At 36.1% G+C, this 21,946-nt stretch overlaps 1 protein-coding gene and 1 pseudogene across 1 annotated transcript in view; one reads left to right on the top strand and one right to left on the bottom strand.

The window, feature by feature from the left end:
* The window catches only part of PCCA (propionyl-CoA carboxylase subunit alpha), a 356,645-nt gene that overhangs the window by 279,809 nt on the left and 54,890 nt on the right, over window positions 1–21,946 (top strand). Inside the window, exon 21 of the mRNA XM_019754213.2 lies at window positions 11,480–11,533. Within this exon, the coding sequence (XP_019609772.1) occupies window positions 11,480–11,533 (54 nt within the window). The remainder of the gene's footprint in view (window positions 1–11,479; window positions 11,534–21,946) is intronic.
* LOC109459599 (large ribosomal subunit protein uL29m) lies at window positions 10,400–10,896 on the bottom strand (annotated as a pseudogene).

Raw genomic sequence — 21,946 nt, forward strand, 5'->3', positions numbered from 1 at the left:
TTTTAACTTCTTTCATAGTCTCTTGAAGTGGGAGATGGGCAAATCCTGGTTTCCGTTTCTTATTATGTCCTACCAGCTAGCCTAGTTGTCATCTTCCTTAAGGATAAGTGAGTATTTAGCAGCTACTTAGTTTTATTGTTGAATCCCTGTGACTACATAAACAGTAGCATTTAACACCTTTATCTGATTAGGTGATGGGATACTTGGGGAGGAAACATACTTTTGCCTTAGGAATTTTCTCCCTATTCATCCAATCAGATTACACTGTCTATTCACCTTCCTGGTTTTCACTCGTAAACTTCATGAGCTTAATTTTATCCATTAGTTTCTTTAAAAATAAATTGTATTTTGGCATGTACCACCATTTGAACACCAAATTTGATAGGTTACTAGCTTCCTTTAATTAATCTAAATTGACTTGCCCTTGAATTCCTACTAACTTGCTGAGTTCCTGGCACATGGAAAGGCTCAGTAACTGTGGATGAATGGATGAATGAATGAATGGACACTCACCTTGCATTTTTTAATTTCACAAATAACCTTCATTTTAAGATTTAGATTTTTTTCTAAGCCTTCATCAAATGGCCTTCTTAGCCATTTTATCAGTTTTCTTTAATTCCTGATCTTCCAACATTTGCAAAATCCATACTCTGTTAGATAACATGGCTGGTTGAATTCTGCAGATGCAGAATCACTGTAGTTTCTGTGAGAGCATAGAGAAACGAGGGCTCCCAAGGACCTGCCTACTGACGTATCTTGTATATCAAGCACGTTTCTTTCCAGTTGAATAAATGTCTTTCTTACCTTCCTTCATTTGCTCTGGGTAGCTCCTGAGCTGCTTAAGACTAACAGTGGAAAAAAAGAAAGACTAACAGCGCTATGTACTGACAGGTATAGAAAAAGGTCCATCTCAGGCTGATTTCCTCCTTCTCAGAGGTTTGTGCATGCACTGTTTGTGCCCTCCTTCGCCCTGTGTCACTAATTATTCAGTGCTCAGTCAAGTCTACCCTGCATTCCAATTTATCCAGTTAGCGGCTTTAAGTCTTCTCTTCTGACTTCAGGAAAGTCATATATATTTCTGGACAAAAATTCTAATCATTGTTAATAACTTTTTAAGTATAGAGCTAGTGATGCATCTATCTGAAAGGAGGAGGAAGTCATATATTTTAAAATGAAATCATTTATAATAAATAACTGGGATCTAAACACTGAAAACTCTTAAAGGTCCTGCTTAGCATTTTTATAAGTTTTTAATGTAGTTCTTCCATATAACAACTGAACCAGGTTTTTCTCAAATATCATCATTCAAGAAAAATAATAGAATTTCACATTTATTTTCTTTTTTTATGTTGGTTATATACTAGCACTTTCCTGCTATTTTCATTGCAAATGTTGAGTCCGTCGGTAACAATGCTCATTAAATAGGTCTTAGTGGTAAGTTTAAGAAACTAAAAACCATTTCTCATTTTTTTGTGGGAAGATATATTCTGATTTCCAAATTACTCATTTAAAAAGTTGGGGAATAAAGCAACGTTTCTAACAGAAATCTACTATGAGCCATATATATGCAGTTTTAAGTTTCTTAGTAGGCACATTAGGAAAGAACAAGTGAAATTAATTTTACTAATCCAGTTTATTTGAACCCAATTTATCCAAAAGGTTGGCATTTCTACATGAAACAATATAAAAAAAATATTAATGTGATACCAGAAATGACACATAACGCCTGGCATGTGTACAACAATAACTTAAGTAATGGAACAATTAAAGTGAAATCTAGGCCCTAACAAAACAATGAAGTTGTGTTTGATAGAAAAATACATTACACTGCTTCTGAATTTAAATTTAAGCTAATTAAATTAAACCGAAAAATGCGTTTTTCAATTGCATTAATAACATTTCAATTTCTCAATAGCCACATGTGACTAGTGGTTACACAGTTAGAAACAAAACCTTTTATAAATCAGGGAGAGTTTATAGACGAAAAATACAAATATTCTTTTTTTAGTGCTCCCCCGTGTGTCAACCACAATTTTGGTTTTTCTTATTTAAAATTAGAAATAGATGCGTTAAATTCATTTTTAAATGGAAGATGAATTTCTCATCGAGTTGACAGCTTAATTTCGAAGCTTAACAAAAATTAGAACTATTTTTTAAAAATGGAAAGATTTCCTGCCTGTCGCATACAATTAAAGTGTTGAAACAAAACAAAAGATTTGCTGTGTTCTATACGTGTTGAGCTCACTCTGTTTTCTCCACACACCCAGCATCTTCGTAGTGTGGAACGTGCGGGATGAATAGAACTTTTTTTTTTTATTACTATGACTATACTCTATTACTGTGAAGCAATTTTTTCTACGCTTGAAAGAGGCTCTTCAATTTTACTTTGAATAACTCAAATAGTTTTCTATTTCTTACAATGTAATTTGTCCAGTGGGATTTAATATATTGCTTCTTGTTAGCATTTTACATACTAGATTTTCATTTTGCGTAGTCATGTTGTTTGAACATTTGCAAGCAGAGCCGACTAACTGCTATTGGCCTGTTTCTTTGTGTGGCATGATTTCTTCCATCCACCTGCTCACAGCAGGTTGTCTACAGGCCTGAAGAGTAGCTAAATACTTTTGAAAATATCTTCAGATCCTGCTAAGGTCTAACAATTTCTGCATTTGTGCACTGTGAAGCTATTCATGGTGTACCTTTAAAGGCTGTTTTCTTTTTATTTCTCATATTCTTGTTTAAATATTTTCTGGAGAAAATAAATTTATTATAAATAATAGTACAAAGCTGATCGCAGCACTAGTGTATTCTACATTGAATAGGTCATTGATAGTCAACTAAGTGGAACTAATTTTCTATGTTAAAGCAGACAAATTTGGAGTAGTGTCACAGGAATCTCATGTTATTTACTACAGAATACCAGATTAAATGGATTACTTGTGAATTGATTGCAGGGTTAAATAGATTATATAACATGATAACTTAAAATGTTCAATGGGACTGTGTAATACAGGATATTATACAAGCACATGAATATGATAGAAGAGATGTTATTGTGTTTGCAGATAGTAGTATAACTACTGACGTAGTTATCAGTTATCAGTATAACTACTGATATATTCGCAAATGCTTGCCCACACAGAATTTAAATAGATTTTTTTAAGTGAGCCTTTATTTTCTGGTTTTGAAGAAAATGAATTGATCTTCACACCACTTGAGAAGAAGTTAAAAATAAGTTATTTTCTCAGCTTTTTAGATGAAAATAACTCCACAATCTCTGAGAACTAGTTTTAATCCTAATAAATATGCGCACATGCTAAATAAGTATTTAATAATATTTTAATTAGAAAATGAAATGAAGTGACTTATGTTTTTGCTTATACTTTGCTTGTAGTTGGAATTAATCATCTTATGTTTTTAGTTCCAAAATAAATGTTTTCCATGTTTTTCAGATGTTTCTCCCCATCCTTACCCCTTAGAAGTAATTAACTGTTATTTTGTACTATATGCATGTGATTGCTCTAGAGTCATCAGATGTAATATGAAACCACCTATTTAGGATGTATAGGATACATAAATATATAACTTAGAATAAGTAGAGGTATTTTTTTCTAAAGAAGTAAGAAACGAAACAGTAATTATTAATCATCTTTTTACATTCCTGAAAACATCTATTAAAGTTACACATCTTAAAAACAAGTCCACCAGTAGAACAGAAATAACTCCTTTCACTATGCTTAAAAAAATTTAATCACAATTTAACAGCTGTGATGTTTTTGCAACTATAATTTAAAATATTAATTTTGGTGCAAGTCTACCTGTTTTTATAACATAGTCCTAGCAGTTTCTCGTCTCTAGTGGCATATGTTTTATGATTTGGTGTTGCTTTTAAAATTTTAATGTAATAGAAAAATGTCTTTCTGAATCCCTCCCCACCCCCACACATACTTTTTTCTCCTCCACTCTGTATTAACTAGAAAATGATATTTTAGTAGCTGCCAGAAGAAGAGCATTTTAAATAGTATAAACACTGATTGTAGTAAACATGGAAAATAATGCACGCAGCTGCGCTGGAGACCGATAAGACAAATCCCACAGTAATGGCCTTTAAAACATATTATCAAGTTGGAAATCAGTGAGGGGAAAAAGAAAACTATTACTATTTCTTCCTCTTACTGTTCAGTGAGATTACTTTTAAAGGTGAAATTGCCTCTGATTTTATTATCCTAGGAAGATATTTTTAGAACATTTGGTTTATTATTTTGTGAATATTTTTGCTTTTGTTTGAGTGAGCGACTTTGCTAATTTTATATGAATTTGATTCTAACATGTTAAAATCACTTTGTTAACAAAGTCTTCTTAAATAGTCTTTTGTTTAAAGAAGCAAAGGAGTATATTTTGTAAATGTTGGAGCAGACTATCAAAATAAGAAGGAAATCTCTAGCTATGAAGTGCCACTTAAAATGAAAAAGGGGTAAAACATTTGGAGAAAATATTTTAATAAGGATGGAATATATTTCATGAAAATCAAAGTCTTAATTCTTTTTTTTTTTTTTTTTACTTTTTGCTGTTAGCTTATCAAGCGGTCAGTTCATATTTGTTTTGGCATGCCTCATTGTAGGCATTGAATACTTTGTTCTTTGTGGATTCTAAAACCTAATTGTCTTAATCCTAGACTGTGGGAAAAGTGTATATTCCTGTTTCCTGTATAGAAGTAAATTACAGTTTTGAATGAAGTTTTATTTTCCTATTTTTCGTTACATTGATCCTTATTGCTGAGATAGGTTAGGTTTGGGATCTTTCTCTGTCTCTTCTCTTCTCTCCTCCTCCCTCCCTCCTCCTCCCTCCCTCCCTCCCTCCCTCCTCCCTCCCTCCCTCCTCTCTTTTCTTTTCTTCCCTCCCTTCTTCCCTCTGTCCCTCCCTCTGTTTCTATGCAAGCATACAGATTGTGGTAGTGTGGTGGGGGGAAAAAGGCTGATAGTCATTATGTATGTAATTATAACCTGCTTTAAACTGAATGCAAAGTTAGGGGCAAATTATTGGTACTTGTATCTATGGTTTACATATTCATTGATACAATTTGTGTTTTTAATGTGAAAATATAACTATTGCCCTTTTACATATTGCAGAATTACTTCTATTTGCCTGAGAATCAGTCTAACCCTTGCAGGGTAAGGAAAAGGAACTATTGTATGTTGTTTTTTTTAAAGATTTTATTGGGGAAGGGGAACAGGACTTTATTGGGGAACAGTGTGTACTTCCAGGCCTTTTTTCCAAGTCAAGTTGTTGTCCTTTCAGTCTTAGTTGTGGAGGGTGCAGAGCTCAGCTCCAGGTCCAGTTGCCGTTTTCTAGTTGCAGGGGGCACAGCCCACCATCCCTTGCGGGACTCGAGGAATCGAACTGGCAACCTTGTGGTTGAGAGGATGCGCTCCACCCAACTGAGCCATCCGGGAGGCAGCTCAGCTCAAGGTGCCGTGTTCCATCTTAGTTGCAGGGGGTGCTGCCCACCATCCCTTGTGGGACTCGAGGAGTTGAACCGGCAACCTTGTGGTTGAGAGCCCACTGGCCCATGTGGGAATCCAACCGGCAGCCTTCGGTGTTAGGAGCTTGGAGCTCTAACTGCCTGAGCCACCAGGCTGGCCCCTATTGTATGTTTTTTAATGGCTCTTACATGGAAGGTAATGTCAGATATGACCTAAGCTGAGTTCTAGATTTTGGTGATACAGCAGTGACCAAGACTTACGTTGCGACAGGGGGCTGTAGATACCAAACATGCAAACACATAAAAAAGATGCTTTGAGTCCTAAGGTCGATGAAGACTATAAAACAGGTTAATTTGTAGAAAGTGACTAGAGAAGGTAGCTTTAGCTAGGGTGGTGGTTAGGAAGTTCTCTCTGAATAGCTAACATTGAGTTGAGATCTATGAAGAGAGGAAGGCAGCCAAGCAGAAATCTGAGGGAAGAAATTCCCAAGTAGAAGGCATGGCAAGTGGAAAGGTGCTGAGACAGGAAAAAGCTTGGTTTGTGTGGAGGCCAGACGGAAGGCCAATGTCTTGTGTAATTTTGAGAGCGGAACGAGATAGGCAGAGACCAGATCATGTAGTCCTTATAGGCCAAAGAGTTTGGGTTTTATTCAATTCTTGTTGTGAAGCTTTTGAAGGGTTTTTAGATAGAAGAAGGATATGACGTGATTTAAAATCACTGCTCTGAGGAGGATGTGACCACTGCAGTTATCCAGGATAGGGGCACTGCCCCTGGTTTAGACTGGAAGTCCAGCTCACTGCCTGTTTTTGGATGGCTCACAAGTTGAGTGGTTAATTACCTTTATAAATGGTTGGAAAAAGTTAAAGGAAAAATAATGTTTCATCACACATGAAAAGCATATGAGATTCAGATTTCAGTGTCCATAAGTACATTTGTACCAGAACACAGCCACATTCATTTGTGTGTATATGTCTTTTTGTTTAAGTAGAAACTTAATGCCCTGATTTCCCCTCACACAGCAGTTCAGTGGCTTAGCAGTGGTAAAGTTTATTGTGATATTTTGTGTGCTTAGGACCAAGACTAAAATTTTTCTGAACAAGAAGAACCACCCTCAGCCACTATTATTAAACATTAAATGACTCTGAAAATTAGCTTATGTAGCAGACTACTTATAGTTTCTTAAGGAATTCAACCTCAAATTGCAAGACAAAACAGCGCTTACATGCAAAATGCATACTGTAGTAAAGTCATTTTGACAACTAACATTTGGATCACAACTAATGTCAAGATGCTTTTCACACTTCCAGGGCTGTCAAAAGATTAAAACAAGAAGCAAACTACAGTTCCAGTAGCAATTTTTAAACAGCAATGTAAGAGCAAAGGAAATCTCCATATTTTAAAATCCATTTAACTGTACAATTGAGAATCTTCCCCCTAACTTCCAATTAAAAATTTTTAAACGGTAGTATAATGTTATGCTAAAGGCAAATATCAAGAGAAGAATCGAACAAAATTCTACAAATGGCTTCCAAGTGATGACTATGCTCGAGTGAAATCATATGCATGTGGATTGATGTCGGTACTTGGCAGTACCTGTCTATGGAAAGACACTGGCTTTGGCGGGGGGGGGGGGACAACATTCAAAATATAGTAATAATTAAGCACTTGTTTTGTAATACTGTAATGCCGAGTCCTTTTGATGTGACCCCAGTCTTTGACCGCTCCCTTTTTTTCTGATATGACAAGACATAGAAGCCCCATTTCTGCCCCAAGCCTTGAATCAGCCATTTGTTCAAGAAGCCTTGATTTCTTTGAGCGGGAAATGATATTTGTAGACAACAAATGGGGTGCTAGGGAAGTTGGTTGCTACTAGGCCTTTTCAGTGTTTCTGGGGAAGATTCAGAAACTGCCACTGCTGCCATCTTCTCAGAATCCAGTAGCCACACTTTTCAATCAGAAAATTTCTAATTCTGACGAACTGTTATGATTGAGTCTGTTACTGAATTACAGAGGTGATTAATTGTGCTGATTCTATACTGGCAATATGGACTGGATCCCGTGGCTCTTCTTTTCTGCCACAGGCTGGGATGTGTCCTGGTCTGGAAGTAATGGGAATGCTCTGAGTGTTTTCCTCACTGCTGTTAAAACCTCGGCAGTGTAGAAGTAATCAGGTTATTGGACTGTTCATACACAATCGAAATCATTCTACATCACTTCTTTTTCCAATTTCTTGACAGCTTCACCTCTAATCCTCTCCAGTTAAAACTTCTGCTAGACAATTAAACATTGAGAGATGTTTAATTCACTCTTTCACCGCATGGAAAAACTTCAGAATTCTTGGTGAAGATTGATCTTATGTTTCTGTTTCTGCAGTGCTGTTGGGGTTAGGAGGAAATGCAAGAAAATGGGTCTTGTCCCTAAAGAACCCACCACAGCTAGTTGATGATCTAGTCTAAGACATTGTAGAGACATTGCATCCTGCACAGTCAAAATGGTTGGGTTGGGATTCTTATTCTCCTGTTGCAATATAGACAAATTACTTTTTATGTTCCTGTACCTTTAATTTCCTCATAAGTAAAACAAAAGGTAGATTTTCATATTTGTATGCTTTTCAAATTCTGTGTTTCTATGAATGAATCATGTTTACTTCTACTATTGTGTTCACTTAGCCCTTGAGGTCTCTGACCTGCGTGAGTGTAGTAGCATTTTCCTTGGCCTCCCAGCCCAGTCCTTCCCCATCCTTCCTATACATCCTCAATCGTACCTCAGACCATCAATCTTTCTGAAACATAAACATGTTACTCCCAGTTCTTAAGCATAAGAACTTTGTAAAGTATGAACTCTCTCTGTACAAGATGTGACCGGTACTGTAATCCTTCTCAGTTTCCTTTCTTGCTACTTCCCTTCATCAACCAAACCTATTTCTGGCTATACTGAACTACTCACCATTCTTTAAACTCACCATGCTTTTTCTTAATCTGAAATTTTCATAAACTGTCTCATCAGACCAAAAGTTTCTCTTTTAGTTCCCTTTTGGAGAATTCCTGCTCATTTTTTAATACCCAGCTCTAATGTTTATCTGCAAGTCTACCTTAATCTTTCTGGGCATTTTACTGGTCTGGCCTCTTATCCTGTAACACATTGTACATTTTGTCTTATGGATTTATCAGATTGAATTATATTTCTCTTAGAATTCTGTTCCTTCCTTTAGTCTCCTGGAGGGTGGATCTTAATTCAGCTAGTAGTGCTCAACACATGGATGGATGGATGGATGGATGGATGGATGGATGGATGGATGGATGGATGGATGGATGGTTAGATGGATGACTAAAGTAGAAGTGCCAGTATTAGAACCTAGGATTCAAGACTCAATTCTTAATCCCTTCGGACACTGAAGAAAAGAGTCTACTTTATTCCATTCTGTATTATTTCTTTTTGTGTTTATTAAGTTATACATGTCCATATAGAAGAATAGGAACAACAGATAAGCCAAAAGCAAGGTCAACTAATAGCTTTCACCCAGAAATAGCAGTTAACTGTTTAAGTGCATTATTTGTGCTAGAATTTTATGTAAACCTGTAGAATTTTTAACAAGATTTATTCTGAACATACTGTTTTGTTCTTTCTTTTTGCACTTAGGAATATACTATAAACATATTTCATGTTTCCAAAAATTTTAAATGTCTGCATGAATACACCATAATTTATTTGACCAGTTTCTTTCGTTTAGATTGCTTGAAATTTTTAGATTCTATAAACTACACTGTTGATGACATTTTTGTAGCTATGTTTTTTTCCTATTCATGACTTTTTTCCTTAGGATAAATTCTTACAAGTGAAATTAATGGATAAAAATACTGATTTTGAGTTTTCTACACTATACCACACGACATTGAGTATTCTAGTCAGAGTATTGAGTCAAGTCACTTGATAATATTTATGGGTAGGGGTAAACATTTAAACATTTTGGTATAATTGTGCATTAAACTGCTTTCCTTTTCATTGATCTAACCTCCCTCAATCAAGAAACCTGCGACTCAGAGGTTCACTCTGGGTTCTTTTGCTTACGTGATCATAAAGACTGGAGTTAGTAAACCTATACTTCTTTAAAAGGAATAAAGTAATAGTTTATGCATGTAGTTAAGTGAAGGCCACTAATACTTTCTCCAGGGCTACATCTGGGAACTCTAAAAAAACTCGCAGCTACTTAGAACTGTTTTATTTGTTTGCACAGTCTTTGAAGCCACTGGATCCTCTGATTAGCACAAGAAAGGAAGAATTTTGAAGAACAAATTAGGAATAAATAATCCAATTTTACTGGTGAGAATTGTCTGGAAGAAGTATAATTTACTTCCAGTGTACTATTTAGTAATCTAATTTTATTACTAAACTAAAATTCAAATAATTAAGAAATGCATAGACAATATTATATTTAGTTTGAACTTATTAACAAATAAATCATAACAGAGGTCATTTCTCTTTTTACTACTTTCTGGACATAGAAGAATTGCATTGTTCTCATTAGTATTTTAAACAAATGCTAAGTCATTTTTTTATAATGACTTCATTGAGATATAATTCATATACCATACAGTTCACCCAAAGTATATAATTCAGCATTTTTTGGTTTCTGCATAGATTTGTGCAGTCATCACCACAATCAATTTTGGAACATTTTCACACACCCCAAAAGAAACCTCATAACAGTAACTCCCCATTTCCTCCCAACCCTCCTCTCCTTGGCAACCACCAATTGATCTTTCTTCCTTTTTAATTAAATGGGAATTTAATCTGTATTTTATACTTGATTTTTTAAAAATGTTTGGTGAAGCATAACCACTTCCAGAATTAGTATGGCATGTTAAGACGTAGACCAATTGATAAGTAAATAGTTATTTGACTGAAAATACAATTTCTTTATAAGGAACTTCACATATATTTACTTTTGTATGTAGACTATTATCCAAGAAAAACAATGGTAATTTAAGAGTTCAGACATATTAGACACGTCTTGACTTCTGGACATGAGAAAGATGTGGAAACCTTTCCTGAAGAAATTTTTCTTTCTTTTTCTCTAAACTTTTCCTCCTTGCTTCAATGTGGACTTATTTCTCAAATCTCAGTCTGACAACATGTTTCACATAAGACATTGCAAGGGATCATTTCCTACAGTATCTGCTATTAAGGTATAGGCCACTTCTTGAACTGTGTCAGATGATTCTTCCAAAGATGTCTCTTATCCAAGCACTAGTCTAGCTTTTTCTTGAGCAATCTGAAGAAGCCGTAGTGCATCTTTTCTTTCCTGGACAACTTTATCAAATGTATCCATGGAATCTACTACTTTTTCTAACCATTCCAGACCTGGCATTAGCAATCTCGGTCACTTGGCCTCCTGCTCTAGAGTTTGGAGCATGTTTCTTTTTTAGTAGGACATACCAAAGCTTATGTATGTCTTCATTACTTTTGTTCTTAGCTGCTAACAGATCCATGAAGCTCCGGTTTTCACCCCTCCCCCTACCAAGTCCTCGGATCATCAAAAAATTCTCCTAGTACTTTCCTCAGCAAAGTTTTATAAAATTATCTGCACTCATGAAAAGATGTGATAGTTGGTGTAGTCTTAGGCAACAAACTAACAGAAAACCTGCAACTTCTGCTAGCTGGGGCCTGAGGAGTTACTGACAACCTGAAAGTCTAGGGCAGCCGAGATTCTTCTGTAAAGAATAGCCAGAAAGTACCATTTTACTTCCTGTCTCTGAATTTGCCAATTCTAGATATTTCATGTTAAATGGAATCATATAACATGTGGTTCTGTGGTAGCATGTATCAGTACTTCACTCCTTTTTATGGCTAAATAATATTAAATGAATATGTCATATTTTGTTTATCCATTTTTCACTTGAGTTATTCTGCTAATAGGAATAATTCTGATAGGAATATTCATGTACACATTTTTGTGTGGATGAGAATTAATTTTATACCTCTTTATTTCCCCCCAGTGTCTTTCACGCGAAGCAGGTGGAAGCATGAGCATTCAGTTTCTTGGTACAGTGGTAAGTGTGAAAGAATTATTACTTTGTATATTCTTCTAATTTACAGAGTAAAAAAAATGTATTCAACTAGTTTTCGCCCATGTGTTTGATCTTGGCTTCATCGTGGTTTTATTTTGCTATTAAATGAGATATCTTTGTATAAGAAGTGGGTTCTTGAATGTGTTAGAAAAGTTTCCATGGTAAAATTCTTTTAGCAGTTTCTTATTAGAGAGGAAATAGTTTTTAAAAATATTTGCACTTTGTTGAGTATTTTAAGTGCTTTTTTTCTATTGGAGATTTTCTCTCAGTTTTTGTAATAAAAATAAGGACTCATGTATTATATACAGATGCTTTTGAAAATAGTGACCTTGGTGAGTTTGTTTGCTCTGTTTTCTTTGTACCTTTCTCTGTTAGGTCCTTTCAAGTCCACATTTCTAATGAAATTGAATTATAACTTTGTATGTTGAATATTTTTTCACTTAAGATCCTGTTAATTATTTTCCATATTGCTGTAAAGAATCAGCATTGTTATAATGAAGCTGTATTTAACATTCTGATGAGTAGATGTGATGTGTTTTACTTCTCCATGAATCCCAACTATTAGATATTGGAGTTCAGTTACCCCTCATTTTTGCCATGACGAATGGTTTTCTAATGAACAACTTCATGTGTTTTGCTTTTCTTAAGTTTTGAATTATTTTCAAACGTGTATATTTTCAAAATTGTAGAACACATTTCCTCTCAAATTGAGTCAATACCATGAATAATTTTATGGGTTAGTATACGTGTTGCCAATAATTTCATAACTCTTCAGAAAGCCACTCATCATACACTTGAATATTATTTTGCACTTTCCCTACTATTAGTTAATTTTCAAAATTATTTAACTATCTGCTGAAAAGAAATTTATAGTTATTACTTTTATAATTATATTATAATTTTCAAAATAATTTTTCTGTTAAAAAAGGTACCTTATGTTAATTAGCACATCTCTGTTTGTTGCTATTGTATTTGAATATTTCTTTGTGAATTCATTTACTAGGTATCATTTTTAGCCTTTAAAATGTCTGTATATGTACCTTGGGTACCTTGTTCAGGTTGTAAACTCACCATGGGTATTTCTGTTAGTTCCCTGTGTTTATTGAGAATATCAGAGGAGAGGCCTGGGGCTTGGGTCAAAGACGGAGTGGTTTTGTATCCATTGAGATAGGAAGGATGTTAATAATAACATGCATGTATAGTTTATACGTATATGTATAGAGGTGTAGTAAAGTTTACGGATTAAAGTATATGTATAGTAGTGTATGTATATACACTTGCCCTATGTATCGTGAATTTTAAGTGTTGCACCTGAGACATGTGGTTATTCTTGTTTTCCCACTTAAGAAAGTATTGCATACTCTTTTAATTTAAAAATTTAGATATTTACATGCATGTCATAAGAAATTGTATTAGGATTCTCCAAAGAAACAGGACTAATAGGGTGTGTGTGTGTGTGTGTGTGAAGGGATGGAGGAGGGAAAGTGGTTAATTTACATGATTAATTTATGTGATTGTGGAGTCAAGTTCAAGTCTTCAGGGCAGGGAAAGAGAGTTGCAGTTCAAGTCCAGAGACAGTGTGCTTGCAGGATTCCTCCTTCCTTGGGAGGTCAGGTCTTTTTCTTCAACTGATTGAATGAGGCCCACCCACATTATGGAGGGTAATCTGCTTTATTCTCATCTAATGTTTATTCTCATAAATGTTAGTCTCATCTAAAAAAATATCTTCATAGAAAAATTTAGAATAATGTTTAGCCAGATATCTGAATACTGTGACCTAGCCAAGTTGACCATAAAATTAAACATCACAGAAGTATACGTCCTACCCCCAGAGGTATTTAAGTTATGAACAATAGATATGTTCTTCCAGAAATAGAATTACGCATTTTTTCATACAACAATAAATCTTGTATGTCTTTCCAAGTCATTGTATAAAGATCTATGTCATTCTTTTTAATGGTTACATAAAAGGTTTTTCATACCTTAGTGCTCATGCTGGAAAGGGTACTCAGGTTGTCTCTGCCACTTGATTTCTCTCCTTGGATTCTAATAGATTTCTCAGTGTTTATATATTGAAAACTGAGTCTGTGCTAGCCACAACCCACAAAAAAGCAAAACAAACATTTCTCGTGCAATGTTTCCTATCTCAGAAAATGGCAATCTGAGCTAAAACCTTGTATTTTTTTGATTCCTCCTTGTTTCACCCCTTCCACTGCCCCCATCCTGACCCAAGCCTTCATCATCCCTGATCTGAATTATTGCAGCAGCCAAAGTCTTCAGACCTCTGCCCTGCTCCCTAGGCTATTACTAATATATTAATAGCACTTAACATGATCCTTTTAGCATACAAATCAAATCTGGTGGACTTGCTGCTCTTCTTCAAACATGTGGCATACCTCAGGGTCTCCTCATTTACCTTTCCTCTGCCGGGACCACCTGCCCCCGAAACCTGCATAGTGGGTCCCTCCCTTTCTTCAAGCCTTTCCACAATAAGCCACTTCCTCCTAGTCACACTGTTTAAAATTACGACCACCCTTTCCCACATTTTATTTCCTCCTTCCTCCACTTTATTTTTTTTTCAATTTTTAATTTTTTTTATTAGTTTCAGGTGTACAAAACTGATGGTTCCACTTTATTTATTTTGTAGCAGTTACCACTACTTGACACACTTTGCTGTTTGACATATTTTACTTTTAAAAACGCATTGTCTGCCTTTCCCACATGAATGAAATAAACTCCATGAGCGGAGGGCTCTTTGTCTGTTTTGTTCATCACGCTATACCCAGCGCTTTGGTGTATGGTCAGCATTCAGTAATTATTTGTCAAATGAATGAATTAAACTGACAAGCATGGGGCCAAAGTATTGGGTGTGAAAAGGAAATGTGAAAAAATCAAATTCAGAAACAAATGAAGAAAAAGAAAAGTGTTGGGGGATATTTGGGACCTTAGAGATTAATCCTTGGTCCTCACATAAGGAAATTATGCATCAGAACACATAACTTGTAGGGTTTAGATGATGGGGAAAAAAAGAAAAGATAACTTGCTTTACCCAAGATTTCACATGTGGTTTGTGGGTAGAGCCAAGAAGGGTGCTTAGATTTCTCAGCTCTCAGCTCAGAGCTCATCCCATCAGCAGATGCCCCTTACCTTTATTCCCTGTCATCCATTTCAGGCACTCAAAACACACTACAAGAAAAATACACACACATATATACACACCACCTAAATAGCCCACAAAAAGTCACCTGAAAAAAAGAAGAGGAAAGGAGAATTTTATGTAATTGATACTCCTCTCTTCCTCTAGTAGATTCCTTGCTAACAAATCCCAAAGAGGCTCTGCGTCCATTTTGTTTATACACTTTATACAGAGCAGAAATGCCAGTTTCTAGAGTAATTACTCTAAAATCCTACAAAGCAGCAGTTTGGACAGCCAATGTAGTTTGTTACAATGCATTTTTTTCTATGTATATTATTAGCAGCAATAGGTCAGTATGGAAGAGGGAAAGAACAGGTTTTGAGGTATAATGGGACTTTTACAACAAATATAGAATGATTTCTAGCTAGCATGTGCTGCTTCAATCCAAATGAGCTAAAGCAGATACAGCTTCCAAGACTTGCAGCTCAGCAACAGCAGTAGCACATCACCTGGTAAAGGTGAGACCTCCCAGATACACATCTGTCTTTGTGAATTTTCTATACAAGTTGTTTTTTGTTTTTTGCATATTGAAAATGTGCCCTTCAATGTGCAAAGAAGAGTTTAATTTTAGACTAAAAGAAGTACTTTAGTTGTATCAATAAAGTTACAAATGTTACTGTTTCAACTTAGAGAAGGTACAGACTTAAAAATGACTTCATTCATTGTTTTACTCACTCTGACCTTTAAAAAAATGCATTTGTTATTTTCATTTTCAGTAATACAAATCACATTACATTTTAAAAGTTTGGTTTTGTTAGATATTATGTAAATATTAAATACTATATAAAATGTTGTATACTTTACATATTTATAAAATATACATAAAGAATATAAAGTATGTTATAAAGAATAATGGTAGAACAAAGACCTGTATACCACCATCATGGAATATATTTTACATATATATGTAAAATTACCTTTGAAGGCTGCTGTGTGCTCCTCCCCAATCCCGACACACTTTCTTTCTCCCTCTTCACTGAGAATTTCTTCCTGATTTTTATCACTCCTTGCTTTTCTTTTAAGCTTTTCTGCATATTTGATTCCTAAATATTATACAGTTTAGTTTTGCATGCTTTCAAACTTGACACACCTAGAATTACGTTCTGTCATTGTCTATGACTTGGTTATTTTGCTCTGTGTTGTTTGTGAGACCCATCTCTACTGTTGATGGACATTTGGGTGGTTTCCAGGTAGTTGTTGTTGTTGTTTTCCTGTAACTCTCAATGCTGCCACAGACATCTGTGTACATGGGTACATGTATCCATATTGCAGATATGAAAGAGTTTCCCTAGGGTTTATGTGTATTAAGTATGCAGTGAATGAGTTCACTTTAGTCCGCATCTTCACTAGTACCTGCTAGTATCATGCCTCTTAATTTTTGCCAGTGTGAATAATGCCCTCATGTGGTTTTGATTAGCTTATCCTGATTGTTAAGGAGGTGTAACTTCTTTTCCTGTGTGTATTAAGCATTTCTGTTTCTCCTCCTCTGTGGAGTACCTCTTAACACCTTTGGCCCGTCCATCTTTGTATGAAGTGAGACCACATGGGTATATGAATTTGGTCCATTTATGTCATTTGGATTTTTCATAATAAGGCAAGAAAGGTTAGGGTGGGACCATCATCTCGTTCCGATTATGGGCTATGAGTGGAAGTGACTCTCAGGACCTGTAGAGGCCTGAGCTTTTGCCCTACTGGAAACCGACAGCTAAGCACACTGCAGTTCCATGAATGCTGGTGGAAGACATGAGACTCGAGGGTCAGACATGAAGGAGTTACAGCAATAGCAGTAGCCAGAATATCATTATTTTGCACCATTTCCATGAGCCCTCTTTCCCATAGGGCAATGTGAAGATAGCAGGATGGGATCTGCCCACACATACCATGAGTTGTGTTATAGGAGAGCAACCTGAGCGTAGGGAACCCTTGTCTTTTATAACGGGCAGTGAGCACGCCTCCCCTCTTTTCTGGAGGGACACACTATCTCCGTTTGCTTATGAACATCCTTGACAAACTGGTCCAGAACAAAGAACAGTCAATGCCTTGCTCACAAGAAGTGGAGACGTGAGAGGCCCACTGAGAAGTAACAACCATATAGTGATTTGTGTCACTTCAAGACCAGGTGTGAACTCTCTAGCGCCCTACTTACTGTGTCCGCCTCGAAAGCTGTGTGTTTGCTTGCTGAGACTTTATCAGCGTGGGTCCTTGGGTGAATAGTGGGGCTGAGTACTGCCACCCCCAACTTTCAGTGGACTGAGATTTCAGTGTTAATTTATTTCTGAACATAACCTAGCTTATCCTAATACACAACCTTGAAACATAAAGGACTAACTTCTATTCATAGAACCCCGTATTTACTTCAGATTCATCTATCAGGCATAGATTTAAGATTTGGTAGATTTATTCATTCCATTTTAAAGCTTTTGGCTCATCAACATTCAATCCAAACATGAGGTCTTTCTTTTCCGTATGCTGTTAGAGCTTTATTTAAAAATTATCAGGTAATTTTTGTATAATGAAAGGCAAAATCTTCAGAATTAGTAGAATGGAGCATTGAGAGATGAAATTTGACCCAGAGGAGTGTACTCGACTTGGGTATACGTAACAAATTTGAAACATCCCCATTTTTCCCTTCAGTATCTATCAATTTCATTGTTATTCCCAAAATATAGTATATAGGACTTTATGTTCATTTCCTAGAGCTACCACAACAAACTGGGTAGCTCAAAATGACAGAAATGTATTCTGTAGCGTTCAGGAGACCAGAAATCTGAACTCAAGGTGAGAATGGGTTGGTTCCGTCTGGAGGCTCTCAGGGAGAATGTTTCACGCCTGTCTCCTGGCTTCCCGTGGTTGGTTGCCCACAGTACTTGGCATTCCTTGGCTTGTAGCTGTGTCCTTCCAGTCTCTGCTTCCATCCTCACATGGCTTTCTTCCCCGTATCAGTGTATATTCATTTACATAAATCCAAGGACATCAGTCATTGACGATAAAGTCCACCCTTATACAGTAACACTTCATCTTAACTAATTACATCTGCAAATACCTTCTTTCCAAATAAGATCACATTCTGAAATTCTAGGCAGACATGAATTTTTGGATGACACTGTTCAACCCAGTGTGTACTATATGGGCATGAAAGCATATTTGATATATATGAAAAGTTAAAAAAATCGCTCAGGCAACTTACCTAAAAATATATTTTATAAACAGAGCATTCTTAAGTCTATGCCTAATTAATATACTATCAGACTTGAGTACTGCCACTTATTTGTCCAAGTATTTTCATACCGTTATCACCAGGTATATGACTGGTATTATGTATTCTATACTTTGTGAACATGCTGAAACACGGATGAAGGACATGCCTAATTTTTTGAAGACAAAAGTGAGCATGCAGAGGCTAAATGACTGTTCTGTGCTAAGAGCTGGTAGAACCAAGGTGCAAACCCAGGCCTATCTGACTTTCAAGTCAAGCTGTTAACCATCAGAGTGCCTTATAAACAAATTGTTTTACTGTGTAATCCAGGGAGCTCTTTGCAGTAACTGCTGAGTACCACATCTCAGTCAGCTTGGGCTGCTATGACAAAATGTCACAGACTGGGTGGTTTAAATAACAGGCATTTATTTCTCCCAGTTGTGGAGGCTGAGAAGTTCAAGATCAGGTACCAGCACAATCCTGGTGAGGGCACTCTTCCTGGCTTGCAAGTGGCCACCTTGTAGCTGTTGTCTGCACAGGCAGAGGGAATTCTAGCATTCTGGTCTCTCTTGCTCTCCTTATAAGGGCACTAATCACTCATGAGGGCCCTGCTCTCATGAACTCATCTAACCCCGATTACATTCCAAAGGCCCCACCTCCAAGTGCCATCATACTGGGGCTTAGGGCTTCCACGTGAATTTTCGGGAAACACACATTTAGTCCATAATATACCCTAGTTGGTAAGCTAAATATTTTAGAATCTTTCAGGATATCTATGCTTATTTGAAATGTAAGTTGTCTGGGTTTTGTTTGTTTTGTTTTCTTTGCATGTTTTTTATTGAAGCTGTAAGTTTGTGTATGTCAGGTAGCATAAAGAAGCTCACAAAGAAATGGAAGAGGCCAACTTTTTTCCCCAAAAGTGGGAACATTTTAATATATATTAGTAAAATGAAAAAAAAATCTATGATAATTATTTTGTAATAATAGCATCAGCAGCTAACATTTTTTAAATTAGTTTCAGGTACACAAAACAATGCAATAGCCAGACAGACATTTCACCCCCCACAAAGTGATAACCCCCTTCCCCCAATCTACAGCTCCCCTGACATCATACATATCTATTACAATTCTATTGACTCTATTCCCTATGCTATATTCCATATCCCGTGACTATATATATTAATATGTTAAATTATAGTTAACATTCATTATTATTCAGCTTCAGCTGTACACTGCAGTGGTCAGGTATCTACACCATCCATAAAGTGGTCTCCCTAATAAGACATGTGCCCATCTGACACTCTACAAAATCTTTACAACATTATTGATTATATTCCCCAAACTGTCTTTCATATCCCCTTGGTAATATTGTAGTTGCCAATTTGTATTTTCTAATCCCCTCCTCTTCTCCCTCATCCCCACCCCCTTCCCATCTAGCAACCATCAGTTTTTTCTCTATATCTCTGAGACTATTTCTGTTTACTTTGCTCATTTATTCAGTTCTTGAGATTCTACATATAAGTGAGATCATATGGTATTTGTCTTTCTCTGTCTGACTTATTTCACTTAGCATAATGTTCTCTAGGTCCATTCATGTTGCTGCAAATGGTAAGATTTCTTTCTTTTTTATGGCTGCATAATACTCCATTGTATAAATGTACCACAGTTTCTCAATCCAGTCATCTACCGATGGGCATTTCGGTTGTTTCCATGTCTTGGCTATTGTGTATAGTGCTGCAATAAACATAGGGGTGCATATATTTTTTCAAATTAGTGTCTTGGATTTCTCTGGATAGATACCTAAGAGTGGAATTGCTGGGTCATAAGGTAGTTCCATTTCCAGTTTTTTTGAGATACTGATTTCCATACTGGCTGCACCAATTTGCAATCCCACCAACAGTGCACAAGGGTTCCCTTTTATTCTCAACCTCACCAGCACTTGTTATTTGTTGATTTATTGATAGCCATTCTGACCTGAGTGAAGTAGTATCTCATTGTAGTTTTTATTTGCATTTCTCAATAATTAGTGAGGTTGAGCATTTTTTCATATGTCTGTTGGCCATCTGTATGTCCTTTTTAGAAAAATGTCTCTTCATGTCTTCTGCCCGTTTTTCAATTGGGTTATTTGTTTTTATGGTGTTGAGTTGAATGAGTGTTTTATAAATTTGGGGTATTAACCCCTTATGAGATGTATTGTTGACAAATATCTTCTCACATTCAGTAGGCTGCCTTTTTGTTTTATTAGTGGTTTCCTTTGCTGTGAATCCAATGTTTTACTTAACCAGAATTCCTTACTTGAACTATTTTTCACAAAAAGGATGAATATTTTATTACGTCAAGAATGCAAAAGTTACCATTTTATTCCAAATTTTTATATTGTCATCATTGTTTATATTTAATTTTTAAAGTACCATTATTTTTAAAGCACAATACTATTAAGTCAAACATAGCTCAGTAAGACTTTTTTCTTATCAAAACAATGGATATTGCCCGAAAGAGAAAATAAGCTTAGACTACGTTGAACAGCTTCTTCATAGCTGTGCTTTTGGCATTTACCCAAGGACTCTTGAGGAACTATCAAATTATATGTCTTTGAAGCTTAGCCAGAGATCTTAATGAGACCAGATCATGCTGAAGTTCTTCAAGCTAATTTAAATCTCAAATTGTACATTTTAAATTAGGTTTTTATTGATAATAAATATACTTTATTTCTTATTAGCCTAGAAAGCTTGAGTGGTAATATCAGTAGAATAAACATGTTTTACAAAGATTTACCATTAAGATATGCTATTAATATGACCCTTGATACACTAGCACAATTAGATTTCAAAGTAAGCATTTACGAAGTAACAGCGATTAATGACAACCATCGAAAACAATTTTGAACTCCATCAGTTTAACTCAGGAGGGTAAACTTAATATGATAATTCATCTCGTTGAATTGTATCAGCTTAGCAGGAAAGTATGTAAATATGTGACCCTTACCTAGTTTCTAAATGGATGCTGTGCTGATAGATTTATCAGTTCCATTAAAGAACTTTGGGGAACTTTGGAATTTCAGCAATTGTTCCCTTGGAGGCTGAAAACCCAACCTGATCTCATACTGGGACCATTCTGGTCGGCATATTTCCATAATTTGCCTTTGCTACTAATATGACAGCAAGACACAAATAACTGTTTCTAATAATATCAGATGGAGTTGTGGAGGACAGCATTTTAATGTAGTAAAAGACCTCCCCGTGGAGTTGTTATTGCTACTATAGAACAGCAGCTACACAGTTGCAACTGTAGTCTCTTAATTGATTCGTTTAATTAGCAAGAGCTCAAGCTTGGGCTGTATCTTGTCATCTGATATCATAGGACTCGAAATCTGCATCATTCGTATTTATAGGTATATAAACATCAAAAAGTGCTACTTCTTCTGAAAATTTACTTTTGGATGTTGAATTTTAATAGAGTAAACTCCACTTGTTTGAAATCCAAATAATTGGAAAATGAAAAGAACTAGGTTTGTTATTGTTTTTCTTCATCGGTACTCTTGAAAAGTAAATGATGTCATGGACTTTTTGTTATTATTGTCTTCCAAAAATAAACTTCCGGAGAACTTCTGTGATCTTCTATACCTTATAAATCCATAAACAGTCCCCCTATTTACATGTCTGACTCATCGCTAATCTTCATTTGCCTTTTTCTCCCTTTTCTGCCCCATCCCTTGTCTGTATCAGTGAGGTTTCAGGAGGAAGCCTCATTCCCCTGGGATGTGCATGCTCGTCCATGTCTCAGCTTTTGCAGGTACCCCGGGTCCTGCTAGCTTAGGCTTCCCACGTGTGCCCACCCCTATCAGGGCATCTGGCTGAATTGCCCCTTGGGACTTGCCTACCTGACCCAGCCTGCACTGGTCCCAATTTTCTTGGATGGGAAAAAGACAGGAGTATGGGAAGTGTCTTGCATAGAACCCCAGAGCCTTCATCAGACGGCCATAGCACACAGGATTCCCTCGCCA

This window comes from Rhinolophus sinicus, linkage group LG04, assembly GCF_036562045.2.
Source record: "Rhinolophus sinicus isolate RSC01 linkage group LG04, ASM3656204v1, whole genome shotgun sequence".
In the NCBI taxonomy this organism is placed as follows: Eukaryota; Metazoa; Chordata; class Mammalia; order Chiroptera; family Rhinolophidae; genus Rhinolophus; species Rhinolophus sinicus.